The 19,938-nt window shown below is 38.7% G+C and overlaps 1 protein-coding gene across 5 annotated transcripts in view; it reads right to left on the reverse strand.

Moving 5' to 3' along the window:
* The window catches only part of PTPRZ1 (protein tyrosine phosphatase receptor type Z1), a 190,459-nt gene extending 176,674 nt beyond the window's left edge, over positions 1-13,785 (reverse strand). For all 5 annotated transcript variants that reach the window (XM_032276161.1, XM_032276160.1, XM_032276159.1 and 2 more), the window contains exon 1: positions 13,312-13,785. In XM_032276161.1, coding sequence (XP_032132052.1) covers positions 13,312-13,369 — 58 coding nt within the window. In that variant the 5' untranslated portion in view covers positions 13,370-13,785. The remainder of the gene's footprint in view (positions 1-13,311) is intronic.
* Between the last annotated feature and the right edge of the window lie 6,153 nt (positions 13,786-19,938).

Genomic DNA, 19,938 nt, shown 5'->3' on the forward strand with positions numbered 1-19,938 from the left:
GTGAATGAACAAGAACATATATGATATGCAAAAACTTTTTATTCTTTATAACTGAAGAACAGATAAAGACCCTGTAAGGATTAATCAGTAGGAACTTAAACTCCAGTCTACAAATCCTAAGTAGGATTATATGTGCACATATTAATATTTTCTCACTGAAACTGCATAGTCTGGCATATTGAATTGTAACAGACTGCAATAATCAAGCATAATTATTTCCACACAAAAAAGTCTATATCAATTTTTTCTTGATGACCTATTTTCAGTGCATTTTCCCCAGTAGTGCAATCGCCCAACACATCTCCAGCAGACTGTGTACTATAGTCTCAAAGCCTCACATTTGAAAAGCCAGCACTCACATGTATTTATGAGTGAAAACTCACTGCATTAAGATACACTTTCTCTACCAGTAGAAGACCCAATCTGTCTCAGCATAAAAGGGTTTATAGGCCTTTTATCATCAGTAGAGAGACTGGCTAAATATGGGATCTTCGCTTGCCTGAATGCCATCAAGTCTAGTACAACTTAGTTTCTTGTCGTGTTTGTAAAAATTATAAGTGTTTTTGCCCCTCCAAACTGACAGATGCTGTAGAATTCTAATTTTAAAATGTGAAGTAAAAGAGGATGTCTTAAAAGCTCCTTCCAAATAGGGAATCAAAATACTTTCTTATGGGCATTTTGCCTTTTTTGGGGGTGGGGAGGGTTTGGTATAAAATTTTGAATAATTTATTTAGAAACATGGGAGCATCTTGTGTTTTCTTGATTTCTTATGCCAAGAATACTGAATAGTTAAAAAGTAACGAGAGGTTGGGAAGAAAATAAGTTGGATTCACAGATAAGACAGAAGCATCATTGGATACATTCTTGTGGGATGGACATCTTGTGGGATGGACGGTCCTTTACGATGTGCTGTAACGTAAAGGACTTAATGGCAACATCCACTAGCCACTCTAATCAAACCTGATTTCGCTCTTTGTGCTTCTTTCACAGGAATCCATTTTTCAGACGGCATTGCCATCCATGTTCAAAATTCTCCAGAGTGGCCAAGAATCATATGCATCCTAAATCATTCTTTGAAATTTTGGCACCAAGAGTTTACCTTTGTGGCAAAATAGCAGCTGCCACCACCAAAAATTAAGACTCAAGTTGGGAAAGACTTAACTGCGGAAACGATGTGACATTTTTCTAGTGGTAGGTGTTGAACAGGACATACAAGAGGAGTGTTTTAACATACACATTATGCTTATCTCTTTTCCTACTTACACAATTATCTGAATATGATAAAGTGGAATGCTGAGGAACACTAAATGCATTTTAGAGTAGAGACAAAAACCAACAAACTTCTGTATTCAAGCCTTTCCTTAGGTAAATAATCTAAAATGAGTAATATAGGCTTATTTTTATGTTTCTTGAAATGTAGCAAAAATGATGGGGAGGGGCACGAAAGAGGATCATAATACTGAATGCAACTGCAAATGGTTCATCCCTGTTCAAAAGGAAGACGTGTTGTTCATATGGTCAGAGACGTTTTAAAAAATAAATTTATGTCTTTATTTTGTCTTTCCTTTTTCTGACTTTCCACAGACTTAAAATATCCAAATAGTCTAACATTTACATCATTATTCTATTTTCTGGTATGCTGCCAATTGTACAGGGTACAATTGGTATCTGTAACCAGATTAACTCTTCAAAGACAAAAAGTATCTATTAAAAAGACCAAGCACAGTGTGGAGCACACAGAAAACGTTCAACAAACATGTGCTGAACTGAGTTTCACTGCTCTAACTGGACCCAAACCCTTTGGAGAGGGCCGGCAGTGAATTCAGTTCACAGAAAGAAGCTGAATTCTTTCTGTCCTTTCTTTATGTTGGAGGAAAGAAACTGTCAGGGTCAAAATATCCAGGATATATGGTATGATTAAACATAATAATGTTCCCAAATAATATAATCTTTTAACATTCAAAATAAAGCAATATCAATTTTTAAAGGCAGGAAAAAAATGCATATACAATAAAATATATACATGCATTTGTGTATATATGTGCATAAACATATGCATTTATATATATATCCTTTTTTAGGTGTGTATATAGATGCACATATGCACATATACATATATGTTTCCATATAACATACTTATGTAAATGTATTTACATATATAAAACATCACATGCCATTTCCTCACTCTGAAAGGTATCTCAAAGGAAACTTCACAGTACCCAAACATTTCTATTGAAAATCTATTCAGTCATACTTTTAAAATAGACAAAAGTTTTATATTAAACTCTTATTTAGCACAACATGTCCATATTTTTTCATTACATAAGAAAATATATGCTTACATTTCAGTCCTTGACAGCTGCTACCTTCTCTCTTTCCTAAAATTAATGATGTTAACTTTATGTTAATAAAGTTGTAAGCAATTTACAAAGATACTAGATTATGGACGTAAATATGATGGCCTTCAAGTAATCTAAACTTGTGGTTAAGGAAGGCTGTATACTGGCAGACTGCTGGCTGACTGTCACGATAGTAAATGTGTTCACTGCAGAAAGGACAAATAAAAGGGTTTGAAAGGTGAATGAAGTAAGTCGTTTTGAGATGAGCACTTGATAATATTAAACTAAAGCTATAAATATGCTCAAATCCATCCTTTAAAAAAATGTTTGCTAGGCCGGGCGCGGTGGCTCACGCCTGTAATCCCAGCACTTTGGGAGGCCGAGGCGGGTGGATCACGAGGTCAAGAGATCGAGACCATCCTGGTCAACATGGTGAAACCCCGTCTCTACTAAAAATACAAAAAATCAGCTGGGCATGGTGGCGCGTGCCTGTAATCCCAGCTACTCAGGAGGCTGAGGCAGGAGAATTGCCTGAACCCAGGAGGCGGAAGTTGCGGTGAGCCGAGATCGCGCCATTGCACTCCAGCCTGGGCAACAAGAGCGAAACTCCGTCTCAAAAAAAAAAAAAAAAAAATGTTTGCTTGTTTTGGTTGTGACTCTAATCTCTAAATAAAATAATCATTTTAAGCAGCACTATTTCCTCTTACTGCTACTCAAGGCACTGAGTTAATCCACTCAGAGAAAATGTCTAGCGTCAATTCCGGTCTTGTCTTAACAATTTAGAGTTCTACCATTCAATAAATAAGCAGGTTTTCAAGCAACCATCCTCTATTTTTCTCTCCTTTCTTCCCTCCAAGTTATCAACTTCTGTAGAATTGTATGTATTTGCTGCCTTCTCATTTCCTTCCTGGATATTTCTGTCATTCCATGTGCTCCATGCTACATCTTCACCTTCCCAGGGAAGATACTCCCTTGAGGATCACCAGTGACTCACTCCAGAGAATGGCACAATGTCTTACCAATTATACCAATTACATTCATATCAAGTGAGGTAATGTATTCGAAGGTGCTTGTTAAACATTCAAGAATTCACTAAAGAGGATGATATTATTACATCCCAAATGATCTATAAATTTCCACTGTGACTGTCACCATGTTAAGAGGCTTTAAACAGGCCCGGCACGGTGGCTCACGCCTGTAATCCCAGCACTTTGGGAGGCAAAGGCTTGCGAATCACCTGAAGTTGGGAGATCGAGACCATCCTGACCAACATGGAGAAAACCCATCTCTACTAAAAACACAAAAATTAGGCAGGCATGGTGGTGCATGTCTGTAATCCCAGCTACTTGGGAGACTGAGGCAGGAGAATTGCTTGAACCTGGGAGGCAGAGGTTGTGGTGAGCTGAGATCACACCATTAACTCCTTTAATATACTTATTAAAGGAGTATATTACTTCTTGCCCAGCCTGGGCAAGAAGAGTGAAACTCTGTCTCAAAAAAAAAAAAAAAAAAAAGAGGCTTTAACCAAGCTTCCTAATCCCCTGTCTTCCTCTGCTTCAATTCACCCTATGCTCTGATAACTGAGTTATCTTCCTAAAATAAAGAGATCTAGTCCAGTCATTTCACAGATGAAAACACTTTAGTACTTTCCCATTGTATAATGAATAGATTTCAAACTCAAAACTCTTCAGTCGGCCATTCTAAACCCTATTGACCATTTGAGACCTTTTACTGTTATACCCCTCTACCCTCTGTCCTCTCCCTCCAATTACCAGGTTCTCACTTTCAGTCCATGTTTGTCTGCATGTCACCTTAAGGCTTCTGATGCCCTTTGCTCCCATGGTGACCTGAAGCTCTATCCATTCATCCTGCATGGTCTATACCCAATACCGCATCACCTACTAGAAACCTTCCAAGAATTTAAGATGAAATATATCTCCACACAACTCACACTCTCATATGCCAGAAACTCCATCATGTATGAGACCTACTTATGTTTGCATCTTTCTATCTTGTAAAAGTTCAGCTGGCCATGAGAAGAATAGTCTCTCCAGAGGAATATTTATCCCAAGGAAGATGCTCAATAAAGACTCATTCAATTAATTTGTACTTGTGTCATGACTAATAAGTATATTAAAGGAGTTATTTGAAACACCTAGAAAAGTTCATTGTTATGGCTAATGAAAGGCACTGAGTTATTGGTTGTAAATGGAGTTCTTGGTGCTTTTCAAATATAGTAAAAAGAAATAGCCTAGACTTGATTAGTAATTTCACACACAAAAAAACATAAGCTGCTAAAATGGAAAACCAATAGCTAAATCTTAATATCTATTTCATAACAGTAAACAAAAAGCCAAGTTCCAACAAATTATGCATGGGGAAAGAAAATAAATAACAAAGAACAACAAGAATATGTATCATTGATGAAATGAATGATATTATGTGCCTATATCTGGATAAATGCCACTTAGAGTCCCCATCTTGGAAGCTGGTTCATTTATCCTCCTACCTGCTAACAGAATTGAATCTTTAGACCCACTCCAACACGGCCTGGCCTCCTGACATTTCTCTGGCTTTCAAAGACTATGAGGTCGAAGACCATACTCCTACTTCTAGGGTTACTCTGAAACTGAAACTGCCTTAAGAAGAGAGAGAGAGAGACGGGAAAATTTCCAGGACCTTTGTCTTGTGACACTAGGTTTGTTTTAGGACAGCATAAAGCTTGCCAATATCTCCACCTTAAGAAAAATGAACTAAGATTAGCAGTGTCATGAAGTTGGCCTAAATCTGTGGTTTTAATCCCAGGCTGTGCTCTATAATCACCTGGAGAGTTTTAGGAAAATGTCTACATCTGGGCTCAGCACCCATACATTATGAAGTACTTGATTTGATGTCCAGGAATCAGTATGATTTAAAAGTCTCCCAGGTGCACATTCAGCTTGGGCTGCTATAACAAAACACCACATACTAGGTGGTTAACATAACACATTTATTTCTCAGAGAGCTGGAGGCTGGGAAGTTTAATACCAAAAGGCCAGCAGATTTGATTCCTGGCGAGGGCTCTCTTTCTGGCTTGCAGGTGGCTGCCTTCTTGCTGTGTCTTTGCATGGTGGATAGAGAGAGGACTCTCATCTCTTTCTCTTCTTATACAGGTACTAATCTCATCTATGAGAGGTACTAATCTCTTATACAGGTACTAATCCCATCCAATCTTCAATAGTACTAGAGGTACTAATCTCTAGTACTACAGGTACTAATCTCATCCAATCTTCATTAGTACTAGAGGTACTAATCTTATACAGGTATTAATCTCATCCAATCTTCACCCTCATGACCTAACTACCCAAAGGCCCTATCTTCAAATACAATCACATTGGCAGGCTAGGGCTTCAATATGAATTTTGGAGGGAACACAAACATTCAGTCCATAACACCAGGTAAGTTCAAAAAGAAGCCAGAATTGAGAACTACTGCCCTAGATAAATGGTCGTCAGCACTTTTGTGCACTAAAACACACATGACACTAATATTCCACATGCTCCTCAAAGATATCCTTATGCTCCTTTGGGCAGATCATGATTTTGCACAAAATCATGTGTGTGGCATCTGAGACACGACCACCTTGACATATCCTCTTCAAGAAAATGTGTCAGAATGTAAGCAGGTAAAAATTTAAGAATGGAAATAATTTTTAATCTGATGACAATATGAATGAAAACCATCAGAAAATCTAGGAACTTCCTTATATCTGGTCAGCATGTTCTAATCATGCAATCAAGACTCTGATTATTATGGTCTCTGCTTAAAGTGGTCATTTTAAAAAGCAATATTTTATTTTATTCCTACTCAAAGAGTTAATCATTTCAGAGAAAAGAGCTCATATCAAGATCCATCCCTAGGTAAATACATTAGAGCTTTAGGATTCAAGAAATAAGCAGTGCAGTCGGTGACAGTGAAAAATTACAAAATTTATCCAGTAAGTGCTAAAGGGAAGGCAGAGAGAGAGTGTAGAATATTTCTCCAAGAGCAGGAAGATATCTGTATTCTCATCATAGTTATAGATATGTTAACAGAAAGTCCTTCTTTCCTGCTAATTAACAAATTATTTCCAAATACCTAAGTACTACATTTCCAAGGAAACTTGTAAAAAATATCCCGTTAGTATGCACATAAACTGACTTGTACTTACTGAATACGGCCAGAAAGTTCACATTAACCAGTACCCAGAATAATTAAGTTTACTTTAATATCTGTGGGCAAGTATCAGAAAGGGAAAAAAAAAGACAATCAACCCATTTTAACACACTCAAATTTTTAGGCAGAAACATCTGTCAACTCATACTTTAAAAATTATGTTAACTATGAAGACTTCCAAATGATATTAACACAGTAAAAATATTTTAACTAATGGTTTCAAATAGCATTCGTCTCTTCCTTATCAAACTTTTCATCAAGGTGCTGAGCAAACTTAAGTTTACTTAATTATCCTAAACTCATGCTCAAAGAAAGTGAAGCTGAAGAGAAAATAGAAACAAAAAAAGAAAAAGAAGGAGGGAATAAAGGAATGAAGAAAAAAGGAGGAAGGGAAGGGAGAAGGGAGGAAAGAGGAAGGAAGGAAAGAACGAAGGAAGGAATAAAGGGAGGGAGGGAGGGAGGGAGGAAGGATGGCAGGCAGGCAATGATCCTAACAGAAGATCATCTTTTTTCTGCTTTTGACTCCTATTAAGATTTTTAACTAATTCCATGCCCCATTCCATTTGAATTCAACTCAGTTCAAATATTTGCTATGTGCAGAGTTAAACTTGTGCAGCGCATCATCTCTAGGATTAATGATAAAACTATAGACAAACTCCAAAAGCATATACATCCACATGATGAAACTGCACTTCCCATCATTTGCCTGGTTTTCAGAATTGTTTCGTGCCACTATCTCTTACGGCCTGTCCGACTAGAGAAGACTTAAACCAATGTGATAGCTTTGACTAACTGAAAATACAGTCTTCATGGGCTCAGGATACTTTATTTCTCATTACTGACCACCCTGCTTCCGCCATTGCCCTCTCCTCCCCAACACCAGAGCAGCACAGGCACATGCACTTGTACACATATAAAGTGGCACACCAACTGAGTTGAAGTTCTGGTCCCCTGGGAGGTATCCAAAACTAATTAGTGCCAACTCATCTAGAACTAAAAGCTCACTCAAGGCTGCTTCTGTAAGTACACATTCAGTATCAATCACAGGAGCTTTATTTTCCATGCACTGATAGTGTCTGGATCTATGTGATGCTTGTGCAGGCATCGATCACCTTAATGACAGCTCCAGCCTCACAGAGGATGCTTATGTGCTTACGTGTATTTCTGGGAGAATTGATGAAAGTAAAGTTCTTGTACCAGAAGTGACATTAAAGATGGACAGGTCAAGGTGAATGCTGACCTTACTCCCAGACTGAGATCATAATCAAAAGAGGAAAAGAACAGTGAAAATTGGTCATTCTCAACAACAACCAACTATTTTTTTTTCCAAGAAGCTTAATGGTACAATCTTCCTATGATCTTATACATTAAAGGTTTATTGGCACCTACTTTAAGTGTTAAGTTTAACAATGCAATGGTGATTGGATTTTTCATTGAATTCTTCACTGAATGAATTTAACAATGAATGAATGATAAATGTTAAGAATGAATTCTTTACCCTCAAATAATTTAGTCAAGTCATTGAAAAACAATACAATGGATAATAGAACAAATTATGGAAAATGTGCTATGGGAGCAGAGCATTCACTCCCAAACTGGTGGCACTGGTGGTTAATCTCTTTCATTCAACCTCAGTCCATAAAAGCCACAAAGTGGCCATTGAACTCTCTTCACTTACTGTTGCTCTACCAAAGGCCCCATCATGTTTCTAGGATGTTTGCAGGCTAACACAATCCAAACCATAAATAACTCACATGCATAAACACTTGAAACAATTTTAATGACTTTGGAAATTTTTCTTGTTGAGTTGACAACTCCTCATGAGTCCCATCAATCATTATTTTACCAATGGTTTTTCTGTTGTTGTTGTCCCAAAACAGCACTGCCCACATAGAGATGTTCCATATCTGTACTGCCCCATGTGGTTGCCGCTAGCCACACAGACTACTGAGCACTTGAAATGTGGGTAGTGTGACTGAGGAACTGAATTGTTTTATTTTAATGCATTTTAAATTAAATAGCTACATCTGCCTGGTGGCTATGGAATTAAACAGGACATTTCTAAAATGCAAGTGTTTTAAGATTGTGCAATATGATATTTTTTCTTTCTTTAATTTCTATACAATATGTTATAAATGTCTCTGAAGAATTGCAAACACAGAGAAAAATTGGTTTCCTTTTGTAACCTGAAGTTCCTTCTAGGAATTAAACTCAATAAGACATTAAAAGTTGAAACACAATTAAATAATTATATACACACACACATATATATATATATATATACACACACACACATATACACACACATTTACATATATGCATATATATACATATATACACACAGATGTATATATATATATACATTTATGTATATGCATATAGATACATACACACATATTTCTCTTGTTTAAATTGGCTCTGACTTTTACCATTAGAATTCGTAATGAAGCAGGAAGCATTTTAAAATATTTGAGAGTTAACATATTCAAAACATTAAGAGGTATTTGGAAAAGACGTATTCTCAACTAGTTATGAACAGAGAAAGTATCTTTAAAACTAAATTTAAAGAAAGTTTTCATTGCGGGATTGAATCAGATTAGCTAGGTTGCTGGCATTATGAGTATTAAGTCTGTATGTGTTTATGCACAGCTGAATTATTAGTGCCTAGCATGGTGCCTTGCAGATGTCAGGCACTTATGAACACTAGTGAATGTAATTAAATGTAGTTAAAGTAGTATTAAATGTAATTAAAGCAGTATGGCTAGAACTATTCTGTATCTGGATCACAGTGGATGCTACATGACCATATGCATTTGTGAAAATTTTCAAGATGGTACACTAAAAAAATGTAAATTAAGCCTTAATTTTCAATAAAGGACAAAAAGGTAATATGAGAGCACTTGGAAAAATCATGAAAGGGATCCTCAGGAAAGCAAATGGGACTGTGAAATGTACCATCACGTTGCATGTCAGCAAGCTAGTGAATGCCAAACAGCAAATTGATCCTGGAAATAAAAAGAGGAAAAGCCTCAGGCTCTGGAGTCGGAAGGACTACACAGGCTGAATCAGAATGTGCGATGTTAGGCAAGTTATTTGAGTTCTCTGTACTGTGTTTCCTCATTTGTAAAAGGTGTACAATAAAAATGCCAATATCAACGGGTTTTGAGGAGAATTAAATGAGAAAATGTGCCTAAGATGCTCAGCACTGAAACTGCACCTGGTAAACATTTGAGTAAATGGTAACTGAAAATAAAACACAGGCTCATCTTCTTGATGATGCCTTCCTTTGAAGTCTTCTGGTCCTGACTGAGGGGTTCCATTTCCACGCCACAGTCTGAACGGTTGGCAAATGGGTGGTCAAGCAAATCTCTCACGTTAGATAGTACTCAAATCTTTTCGGAGTTAAAGGGAATGAGAAAATGCAGCTTGTGCTTCCAGAAAAACCTGAGTTTTTGCCAGAAGCAAAGTTCCCACAACATAAAATTTTAGGCAAGATCTTAAATCTCTAGTGCAGACATGAGAGTAGAAATGAATTCATCAATGAAATGATTTCTCATGGCAAACTTCCCTGAGTGGAAGTAACCACAATATATGTAAAAAGGAGAGAGAAATGAAATAAAGAAAATTGCAACTCTGCAATCAAAAGTAATTAATCTTCTGAATAGAGAATAGTTATTATTTGGGAGAAAAACATGAATATTTTATATATATGGTTACATTTGTTTTCAGACGATAAACAGACCAAACTCAAAGTCACAACATATTAAATTTCACTGACTGTAACCAGCATAAATTAAGAAGTTAATTCTTGCAGAGGAGTTGGGTATAATTTGCTGTTAATGTGGCTCTTAAAGCAGTAAGACATGACTAAAAAGTTCAGAATCTGATTCATTACATATTTAATAGTAATACCTAAACATTTGAACTTAATGTACCTTACAGCACTACAACTCACTTAATTCAAAGATTCTGAATTCTCTCATTAATTGGAAGAAATTATTCCTTAAAAGCTCTTAAAATATCTACCTCTCCTTTATGACTCATAGTTAAGCCTCCTTACAGGAAAGCCACTGCAGCTTTTCCCATCAGTTATACCTGTTCAGTGGGTCAAGAAAAATTTGTTATGGTTCATATACTCTAGTAAATTTTTTTTTCTGGAGAGTTATTTGAAAGAAGCAGTTGGTCTATTATGTCCAGTTCAAAACATCAGGACTAGATACAAAATGATATGATCTGATCACTAAGACATTCTTAATTGCCAATAATCAATATCTTCATGAACTCTATAACTTGTTCCTGGATAATGCTAAGGACAGCAGTCTAATATTCAAATTGTACTGAGCTGTCCTCCTGTACAGCAAGCCTCAGTCAGTTGACAGACCCTTACTAAGCACTTATTACATGTGTCAGGCTACCTCACTGGCTCCAAGAAAACTGAAGATGAGCAGTAAACACATCCACAAACACTGAAGTAAGAGCTGAGTGAAAAATAATTGAAATGGAGCCTAATTTTTTCATTTGAAGATAATATGCCTCACTTTCTCAAAACATGCTGCCCCAAGATCAAGATATTTATGCTACTTGATGTTGCCAATCGCTCCAAATCAGCCTGTTGGCAACTATGTGAAAGACCAACTTTGTTAACATGGTGAGGGATACAAAATCAGTCACCTTTCAGACTCAACAAAATTCACTTTGAGTTCCAATGCAAGCTTACATTCAGTAGCATTACATAAGCTTGTGAGAGTCTTTAAAGGTTAATTAAATTCTTTACACTTAAATTTTACATCATCAAAGAGTTAAAGAAAATGTTCAACAGACAAAATTATACAACCAAAAGTAGGCTACAAATAATGCTTTACAGAGAAAAACCTTTGCAAATGTGGTATATTTAGTATATTGACATAATGGAATATTACTCAGCCACAAAAAGGAATGAAGTACTGATACATACTATAACAAGGATGAAACTGAAAATATTATGCCAAGTGAACAAAGCCAGACAGAAAAGGCCACATGTTCCATAATTCTATTTATATGAAACGTCCAGGATAGGCAAATTTATAGAGACAGAAAGTAGATTAGTGGTTGTGAGGAGCCAGGGTCATGGAGAATGGGGAATGGCTGCTAATGAACATGGGGTTTCTTTGGGGGGTTATTAAAACATTCTCGAATTAGATGGTAGTGATGGCTGCACAACTTCATGAATATACTAAAAACCACGGAACCATGTTAAAAACATGAATTTTATGATGTGTGAATTTTATCTCAACATTTTTTCAAAAGGATCCACAACATACTCTGGGCTCTGGGCATGTGGCTTTGAAGACAGACAAAGCAATACTCTGGTTTATTTCCTCACTACTGTGATATTTACTTAACTTATTTAAGTACTTAGAAGACCTGGCTTTACTGTTAAAATAGATATACAACAGAAATGTGAATTCAACAGGTGTGTGTTTGATGATCACAGTACTTTTCAAAAATGTCTTCCCATCTCCAGAATTGACTATAAGGTTTTAGAATCAACGGGTACCAGAGATTCGCCTGAATGTCCTACGTGTCTACTGTGCATCACACCACCCCTGAGCACTTTCATAAAGCGTTTGAAATTTAAATTATGTCCGTGTGTGGTGGTCTGTTGGTAATTATCACCATATGTGCAATGTAATTCTCATTTATTAGAACTTAAAAATGATTTCTGTTTGTTAAGGTTACTGTGCCAAGAGCAGCACCATCTATTGGAAGAAAATGTACGCGTAGTAACTACTCTAATATGAACCAGCTAAAATTTAAAAATTGGGAGCCTCTGACTGAAAAGAATTAAATATGTGTACTCACAAAGCGAGGCACACTTTGTAACTTTCAGCTTAATGCTTAAACCTATTACATTCCATCCTGATGGAAAATCATGAAGGAAAAAAGGCATTTCTTTAATAAAACGCAAAAGTCCAGTCTTGCACTTCTCGAAAATGACTGGAAAACTTGAGTCTGCATCGCAGGTAAAGACAATGCTTAAACTGATTATTTCAGAATGCAGTTTCGGTTTTAAATGTAACCTGGAGGGTGTGGATGAAAGATGAAATCTATTAATAAATATATCAACCTGCAGCTCTCCTCTGACTTTGGCAGCACTGGCAAAACCTAGAGATTTTGATTGAACTTTTTTTTTTTTTAAAGTAACTGCTCAGACTTGAATATGACTAAATTGAAAGCAATAAAAAACCCTGAAAAGTCAGGTTGGTGCTTGTTCCTGTTACTACCTTTCGCGTGTGTGTGTGTGTGTGTGTGTGCGAGTCTGCAATTCACATCAGACACGTATACTTTTCATTTAAGCCCATCATACCTGTAGCATAAAAGTGAACAGCAAAAAAGACATTACAGTAAGCAGCCCCGCACCACAGTTGTATTTTTGGTCATTTATTTATCTTCGTACGTATCTCTAAAAGGCGATTTCTACACTTTGCAAAACAGGCGAGAAGAACGGCGGCGGCAGGGCTCCGAGCAGCCCCAGCCAGCTCTGTCTCCCGGGTTCCGGAGCACGAACCCCGGCGGACTGATGGAAGGGGCGAGGGCGAGGGCGCGGGGCGGGGAGGGGCGCGCACACTCCACGCAGCTGCCTGCACCGCGCGGCCGCCCGCTCCGTGGGAGCCCAGTGGCCGGTCCCCTTTTCCTCCTGGCTAGATGGCGGCGGCGGCAAGTCACGGACATGCTGAAATCCCCCGCCCGCATCCCACCGACCCCGGAGCTGAGACCCCACCGAGCTCTTCACACTCACCCAGGCGGCAAACACAGAGGAGCTGAATGCAAGCGAGGAAGCGCTTTAGGATTCGCATTTCCAGGCGGTCCGCGGCCCCTCGCCGTGCGGCTCCTCTGCTTCTCAGAGTGGAGAGGGAGGGGGCGCGAGGGAAATGTTTGTTGTGTTTTAATCCTCCAGTGTATAGATCGATGTGAGATCGTGCGTGCGTGTGTGTTTTGTGTGTTGTGTGTGTGTTGTGTGTGTGTGTAAAAGAGAGAGACAGAGACAGAGACAAAGACAGAGAGACAGAGACAGAGAGACAGCGAGAGAGGAGTAATCCGGAGAAAGCCGCGCGGTGGTGGGGCCGGGGCCGCTAGCCGAGGCGCTTGTCGGCCGCCGTGCGGGACTTTGCCTCTTTCGCCGGCTGCGGCGGCCGCGGTCTGAGCGCTCTGAGCGCCGCGAAGCGTGAGTGCCGGGTGCGCGCTCCGGCCGCGCTGTGCGCGCCGCGGTTCCCTGCGGGGGCGGGGGCGCAGGACCGCGCGGCTGGGAGCGTGCCGCGGGCCCGGGGTCGCGCGGGGGGCGGAGGGGCGTGGCTGCCGCTCTGGGTCCGGATCGCAGGGTTGCAATTCGCACACCGACCTCCCTCCCCCTGTCCGCTGCCAGTGGTTTCGCTGCCCTGGAGCTAGAGGAATCCGCTTGGGTTTCCAGTCTTCGCAGAAAAAAAAAATCTCTCTTGGTTAGGACTCCATCACTTCGGAAGGGAAGGGAAGGCCGGACCCCCATCGTCCAGCACAGCCAGAGGCTGACCTTTGAGTTTCACCTCTAGGAGTGTTTCTCATTTTATTGTTTTATGCAGATGCTTAACTGGGTCCAATCAGAATGTGGTGGGGGCGCTTGAGCACGTTGTTTCCCTCCCTTTTTTCTTTCCATTTTCCTAATAAAGTAGTAGACCCCTGCCTTTGGGGGAGTTGACTCCAAAAATCTCCAGCCCTGACTGTGGCTAGTGTGACCCTGCTCTTTCCCTAGACCACAACGAAACTGCCCTGCTGGGCACAGCTGTTTGGGGGAACTTTCAACACGGAGGTGGTCCTGCCAGACAGAACCACACAAGTGCTTCTCGCACAGGGTCGCACGGGAAGATTTTTTATTTCTTGATTGAAGGGTATGCAAAAAATGTATAATACATATCTTCCGCTGCCTTAGAGCTGGAAATGTCACCCTCATGTGTTCTTTTCTTTAGTGGTGTTCATAACTAGACTGTGAGCACATTGATGGCTGGGAGTTTGCCTCTATTATTATAATCCCAGCTCCTAGCACGGTAGCCTTTAAAAAAAATCAATAGGTGTTTCCTGAATGTTTGTTGAATTAATTTGAAGCCTAAAGCAAACAATGAGAAGGTAATTGGTGGTATTCTTTACACCAAAAATTCATGAGATTTTCATTTATATGATATTCTTTAACTATCAGTACATGGTTTTCTCTATACGAGACCCAATTTAGAGACTTTTCGGAGTCCCATCTAAGGCACAGAAAGCCAAGTTCTGGAATTAACTCATGTATTCTTAGAAACAATTTGATGTAGGTATCTGTACAGTGTGTACTCTTGTGTCCTGTTCTTGTCTCAAAAATAGTATTCTAGTTTTAAAAAATTTAAAGAAAACTTACTGCACATAAAATTGGGCTCTGAATATATTTCAAGTGTTACTATGAGTTTTTGCTAATATCCCAGCCTGTGAACAATTGGCTAAATCTGTAGAGCTCATGGCAGTTTGCTGTTGCTTCAGGAATAGATTATAGTCGTGTAATAACAGATTTTGAAACCATTTAGTGTGTTTATTCAGAAGCACATGTCAATATTAAGAAATTGATCCTTGAGCTTATTTTTCCCATGAACAGAAATCGAAATGCTACAACTTTTACAAGGATTATGATGGGGATTGATGGCTGCTTATATGAGTTTCTATATAGGAAGAAAATTTGGGGGCCTTTTTTTTTTTGCTAGCATTACAAGAAGTGTGCAGGTGTATAAAGTGAGTATGCACAGAGAGTTCAGAGAAAGTGTTTATTTAATAATGACTGGAGTAGGCAGGGAAGGTTTCCTAGAGATGTGTAGTTAAACAAGAAGGACAACAGGAAAAAATTCATGTCAAAGGCAGTGAGGACAGGAAAGAAAGAAGCAGATGTCACATGCTATTAAAAACAAACAAACAAAAAACAGTGTGAATTACATTTAAGCAGATTGAGTGGGGTCGGACTGTGACAAACATTGGTTTCCCAGTGGAGCAGCTTGTATGTGAAATACAAAACAGGGGCGATCACAAAAGAAACTCCTAAGAACTTCAACTATTTAAGGAAAGCTTGTTTTGCTCAGGGAGATTATGATGTTCCAATAGTTTCCAATTATCAAGGATAAACCACTAGCCTGCAAGAATCATCCAACAACCACCACCATAACCCTGACTTTTCTCTTACTGGACCGAAAAAGTCACATCACTAGTCAATCTTTTTCTTTTTCTTCTTTTTTTTTTTTTTTTTTTTTGAGATGGAATCTCACTCTGTCACCAGGCTGGATGGAGTGCAGTGGCACAATCTCAGCTCACTGCAACCTCTGCCCCCTGAGTTCCAGTGATTCTCTTGCCTCAGCCTCCTGAGTAGCTGGAATTACAGGGGTGTGCCATCATACCCAGCTAATTTTTGTACTTTTAGTAGAGATGGGGTTTCACCATGTTGGCCAGGATGTTCTCCATCTCTTGACCTTGTGATCCCCCCGCCTAGGCCTCCCAAAGTGCTGGAATTACAGGTGTGAGACACCGCGCCCAACCTAGTCAATATTTTGAATTAGATCACCAAACAACAGTGTTGTTGAAATAAGTTTCCCTAGTAAAATGGGAAGGCGAATATGTGCTTTCTTCTAATTTGGTTCTGTTAGTTAATTAATATTACTGTCATTCCCCTGGGAAGGCACAAAAGCCACCTTGAGGGAGCAGTCATATTGCTACTGAGGTTTTTATGGGAAGCAGGATAGAGGCCAATTCAGTGAGAATGAATGACAGCTGTGGAAAACTGACTGGTATGACCAGTGGATGTGGTTCTGATGATCCTGGGGAGGGATGATGGAGTAGAGGTTGAGGTCCTTGGAATATAGGTCACTATAACAACCAAGGTGTGGGAGAAGAGAAGGCATCAGCAGAGCGGAAACATCAAAAAATGTACTGTACATCTCACAGTTCACAAATGTTTCTGGGCTCATAGTCATTTCTGAGACATGGTACCTGCTCAATATGCATTAGCCATTGTGAGTTGAAGTTATAAATTTGCAAACCCACACAGCTTTATTCAGAGTATACATATATGTGAATTTATGTATACATGTATTCAGACAAAATATATGCAGAGAAAGAGAGACAGAAAGAGGCAGAGAGACAGAGACAACAGAACCTATATCTAAAACATTAACTTGGTGAACTAGATCCATTTTATCTCACCTACATACCGTCCTGGAGCATCTTGTAAATTCAAACTCATGTATAAGCCAAATCTCTGAGGGTCTTCTCACTCTCAATAAGTATAATATACCATTTAATATAAACAGTTTAAAGAAAGAGATCAGAAGAGATTATATCAGTTGGACATACAAGGATGAGGAATATTTCTGGAGGTAGACAATGGTTGCTTAATGGAAGATTTGACAAAAATTTCAAAACTTGTAAGTTTTCCAAGAATGAACAAATTTGAGGGCCTTTAAAATTTGTGCTTTACATTCAGTTTTTTATTTAATATATTTCTGTTGTGTGTTCATTATGTTTATATATGAATTATTTCATCTGCATGATAAAGGGACCAACATTCTAATAGGAGAGAAAGGCGTCATTACTAAAATGTCTGTGCATAGTACAGGTATCTATCGACTTACGACCTATGCAACTCACGACCATTTGACTTTACGACCACAATCGCTAGCCATGACTGCTCTGCGTCTGGCAGCGCAAATGTTGCCCAGCTGGGCGTACGACAGTGCGGACCAGCTTCCGGCAGCATTACCATCTACGCGTGCATATAGCCTACTCAACTTACGACCAAATCGTGTTGCGACCGGTCTGTCGGAATCAATCGTGGTCGTAAGTCGAGCACTGGCTGTATTGCCAGACAAAATAAAGGATACCCAATTAAATTCGAATTTCAGATAAACAGTAAAGAATTTTTATGCACTCTCATGCAATATTTGGGACATTCTTACATTTTAAAACATTAATGTTTATCTGCAACCCAGACTTAACTAGGTGCTCTTAATTTTTATTTGCAAATTCTGCCAGTTCATTTTGTTGTGTCTGAGAATTTTCTAATATCAGGATTGGTCACTTGTCATTATGAAATGTTGATAGTTTTCCATAAGTTTCCTTATTCCACGAATTATTTCCTAAGTGTCCCTAACATAAATATAGGTAGATGCAAATGGGGAAAAGGAGATGTTTACTCTGCAGAATCTGTTTGACTTTTAAATTCGATGGAACTGCTTTTTGTAACACTTCCATGTTATAACACAGTGACTATAGAATATTGTATAGTCACTGAATAAACTATGGAATTAAATGGTAAGTGAAATATCTGTGCTTCTTATAACAATAAGTTGTTTATAAGTTATAAGTTGTAATAAGTTGTTTGGCTCACATACATTTTTGCTCATTTTTATCAATTGTCATTGAAAAATATGTTTGAACAGAAGTTAAATATGAACAGAAGTCACTGAATTGAATCAAATGTTTACAGACTGAGAAAGTCATAGTTATTTCGTTTGAAGTAAAACACAGTTTTGATAATTATAAGGTGTTTGTCAGAAGCCGATCTCATTTTACCTGGAACAATGTATTTGAGACTTTGAGGCTAGATTTATCAATGTGTTTTACTCCTTACAAATTTTGTTCACATCTGATGGACACAATGACATCTACTTAGTATTCTTGTAATGTGAAATTTCTGAAAAGAATATGCTACTTTCTGCTTAAAAAGCAGTTTATTCCTACCTGCCTGAGCTTTGCATCTTTGTTCCTAGTGACCCTTAGGGGTTTAGCTAGATGACCTGTTACTGCATTTTTCCAGTATCAGGCATAAAACAGGTAGAAGGGTACCTGATACCTCACTGATAGCTGCAGAACTAAGAGTGATTTGGTGCCCTGAGTCCATCTGAAGGAGGCATAATTATGTTTGAGGAAAACCACAGCATGTTACATATTTAGCCTTTTAGTATCTTGTCAGGATTGACTATCAACTAATTTAAACCTATTATATTCAATACTTCAGTAGGAGCACTATATCAAAAAACACAAAAAGGTCGTGATCATTTTTTTCCATTTTGGGAATATTTGGTATAGTACAAGATTCAGGATAATTCTTTCTCAGTGTATCGGTAGAATAATATTATTCTGTATTTTGTATATTTTCAATGAAACAGTGGTTATAAAAGATAACCATAAACTTTGAAAATTACTTCTGGGTGAATATTACTTAGATTTCAGTTTTTCTTCTGTAAAAAGAAAACACGCCATCATGGCAAAGATCTTAGGTCTATTCTAAGTTCATTCAGGCGGCTAAAACAAAATACTATAGTCCGAGTGGCTTATAATTAGGAATCTATTTTTCACTCTTCTGGAGGCTGAGAAGTCCAAGATCAGGCATTGGTAGATTTGGTGTCTGATGAGGGCCCAATTCCTGGATCATAGACGGCCATATTCTTGCAAGAATCTCATATGGTTAAGGGGCAAGGCAGTTCTCTGAAGCCCCTTTTATGAGACATTAATTCTATTCATGAGGGGCCCCACCCTCATGACCTAATGATCTCCTAAAAGGCCCACCTTCAAATACCACTGCAATGGGGATTAGCCTTCAACATATGAATTTTGGGGGAAGGACAAATATTCAGCCTATAGAAGGCCTCGCAAACACATGATTTGTTAAAATGCTTTCTTGAGTTGAAAATTTTCATTTGTCATATGGATAAGCTCATTTTTGTATTTTTTTAAAATAGAGTCTAGTAAGGTGTTTTGTTTTGTTTTGTTTTTGAGATGGAATCTCACTCTGTCACCCAGGCTGGAGTGCAGTGGTGCGATCTCGGTTCATTGCAACCTCTTTCTCCCAGGCTCAAGTGATTCTTCTGTCTAAGCCTCCCCAGAAGCTGGGATTACAGGTGTATGCTGCCATGTCTGGTTAATTTTTTGGATTTTAGTAGAGACGGGGTTTCACCATGTTGCCCAGGCTGGTCTCGAACTCCTGACTCAGGCAGTCCACCCGCCTTGGCCTCCCAAAGTGCTATTGATTACAGGCGTGAGCCACCACGCCCAGCCAGGGCATTAAGGTCTTTTTTGAGGCTCTATGTTGAACTGTTTAATGGACTGTCTCATTTTTACATATTTTGATTCTTTTCGATAGACTTTATATTTAGAGCAGTTTTTAGTTCATAGCAAAATTGAGCGGAAAGTACAAACGGTTTCCGTTATCTCCTGCCCCAAGACATGCATAACATGCATGGCCTCCCCCATCATAAATATCCCACAACAAAGTGGTACATTTGTTACCATTGATGAAGCTGCATCGACACCTAATTGTTACCCCAAATCAATGGTTCACGTTAGGATCCAGTCTTGGTGCTGTGCATTCTATGAGTTTTAACAA

This window comes from Sapajus apella, unplaced genomic scaffold (genome assembly GCF_009761245.1).
Source record: "Sapajus apella isolate SASKATOON/1434 unplaced genomic scaffold, GSC_monkey_1.0 scaffold7, whole genome shotgun sequence".
Taxonomy (NCBI): domain Eukaryota; kingdom Metazoa; phylum Chordata; class Mammalia; order Primates; family Cebidae; genus Sapajus; species Sapajus apella.